The 983-nt window shown below is 54.9% G+C and overlaps 1 protein-coding gene across 1 annotated transcript in view; it reads right to left on the minus strand.

The window, feature by feature from the left end:
- Nucleotides 1-977, minus strand: part of SLC1A4 (solute carrier family 1 (glutamate/neutral amino acid transporter), member 4) — a 23,805-nt gene extending 22,828 nt beyond the window's left edge. Inside the window, exon 1 of the mRNA XM_006778536.2 lies at nucleotides 638-977. Coding sequence (XP_006778599.2) covers nucleotides 638-924 — 287 coding nt within the window. The 5' untranslated portion in view covers nucleotides 925-977. The remainder of the gene's footprint in view (nucleotides 1-637) is intronic.
- Between the last annotated feature and the right edge of the window lie 6 nt (nucleotides 978-983).

Genomic DNA, 983 nt, shown 5'->3' on the forward strand with positions numbered 1-983 from the left:
TAAAGCCCCTTGAAACTCACAATGCTGTTGAGTGGTCCTGACTATGGGTTGGAGGGCAATCTGTTCCAAGCCCCCAGGAGAGGCTAGTCTGGGCAACGGGCCCCACACAACTAAGCCCAGCCTTGTTATCCTTGGGTCTTCCGACCAACCCTTCAAAAAATTGCCAGCTTCCTCCCAGCCAAAGGGCTGAAGCAGAGAAGGCCATAGATTACAGGCCAGGATGGCTCAACAGGCAAAATTTAACCAATGCGCCCGGAAGTTTTCGGGGACTTTGTTGGAGAAAATAGGGTGAAGCTATCCAGGAGTGGTTAGAACATAGCCAGAGAGCGTAAGAAGTCAAGTACAGGCGAGGCTGCTGTCTCTGCCCTAATGCACACTCACACTTAAAGGTAGGACTGGCTCTTGCTAAAAAAAATGTGGCCCTGCTCCTTCAGACTGTCCGTGCATCAAGACTGATGCTTGAAAAGGGTGGTCAGCATGCAAAGCTCCAGACATTACTTTGATATTTAAAAATATTAGCAACCAATTAAGAATGAACTCTTTATGAGTTCATGAAGCTGTGTGTTTATGAATGAACTGGAGGGTAATTGAAGAGCTGGCGTCTCCATGGAGGGGAGAGGGGGAGGATTGTCGTTACCTGGCCAGGTCGAGGAAGGAATCCACTGTCTCTTTGGGGACCGGAGGGGGGCCCGAATCCTCCAGCCCAAGGTCGCTGGACTTAAGGGTCTCCGCGCCAGACCCAGGCTTGATGATGAACGCCAAAGCGACGGCGAGCGCAGAGGCACCCAGAGTGGTGAGGCCGAAGTAGGCGATGGCGATGCCGCCCAGGCGCCCAAGAGAGCTGGCGTCGAGAGAGGCGGCGCCCGACACCAGACTGCAGACCACCAGGGGCAGGATGATCATGCGCAGCATGCGGAGCAGCATCTCCCCGGGGAAGGCCAGATAGGTGACCTGCGTGCGGCTCAGCCCGAGGCCGCGCAGCG

Source organism: Myotis davidii, unplaced genomic scaffold, assembly GCF_000327345.1.
Source record: "Myotis davidii unplaced genomic scaffold, ASM32734v1 scaffold6, whole genome shotgun sequence".
In the NCBI taxonomy this organism is placed as follows: Eukaryota; Metazoa; Chordata; class Mammalia; order Chiroptera; family Vespertilionidae; genus Myotis; species Myotis davidii.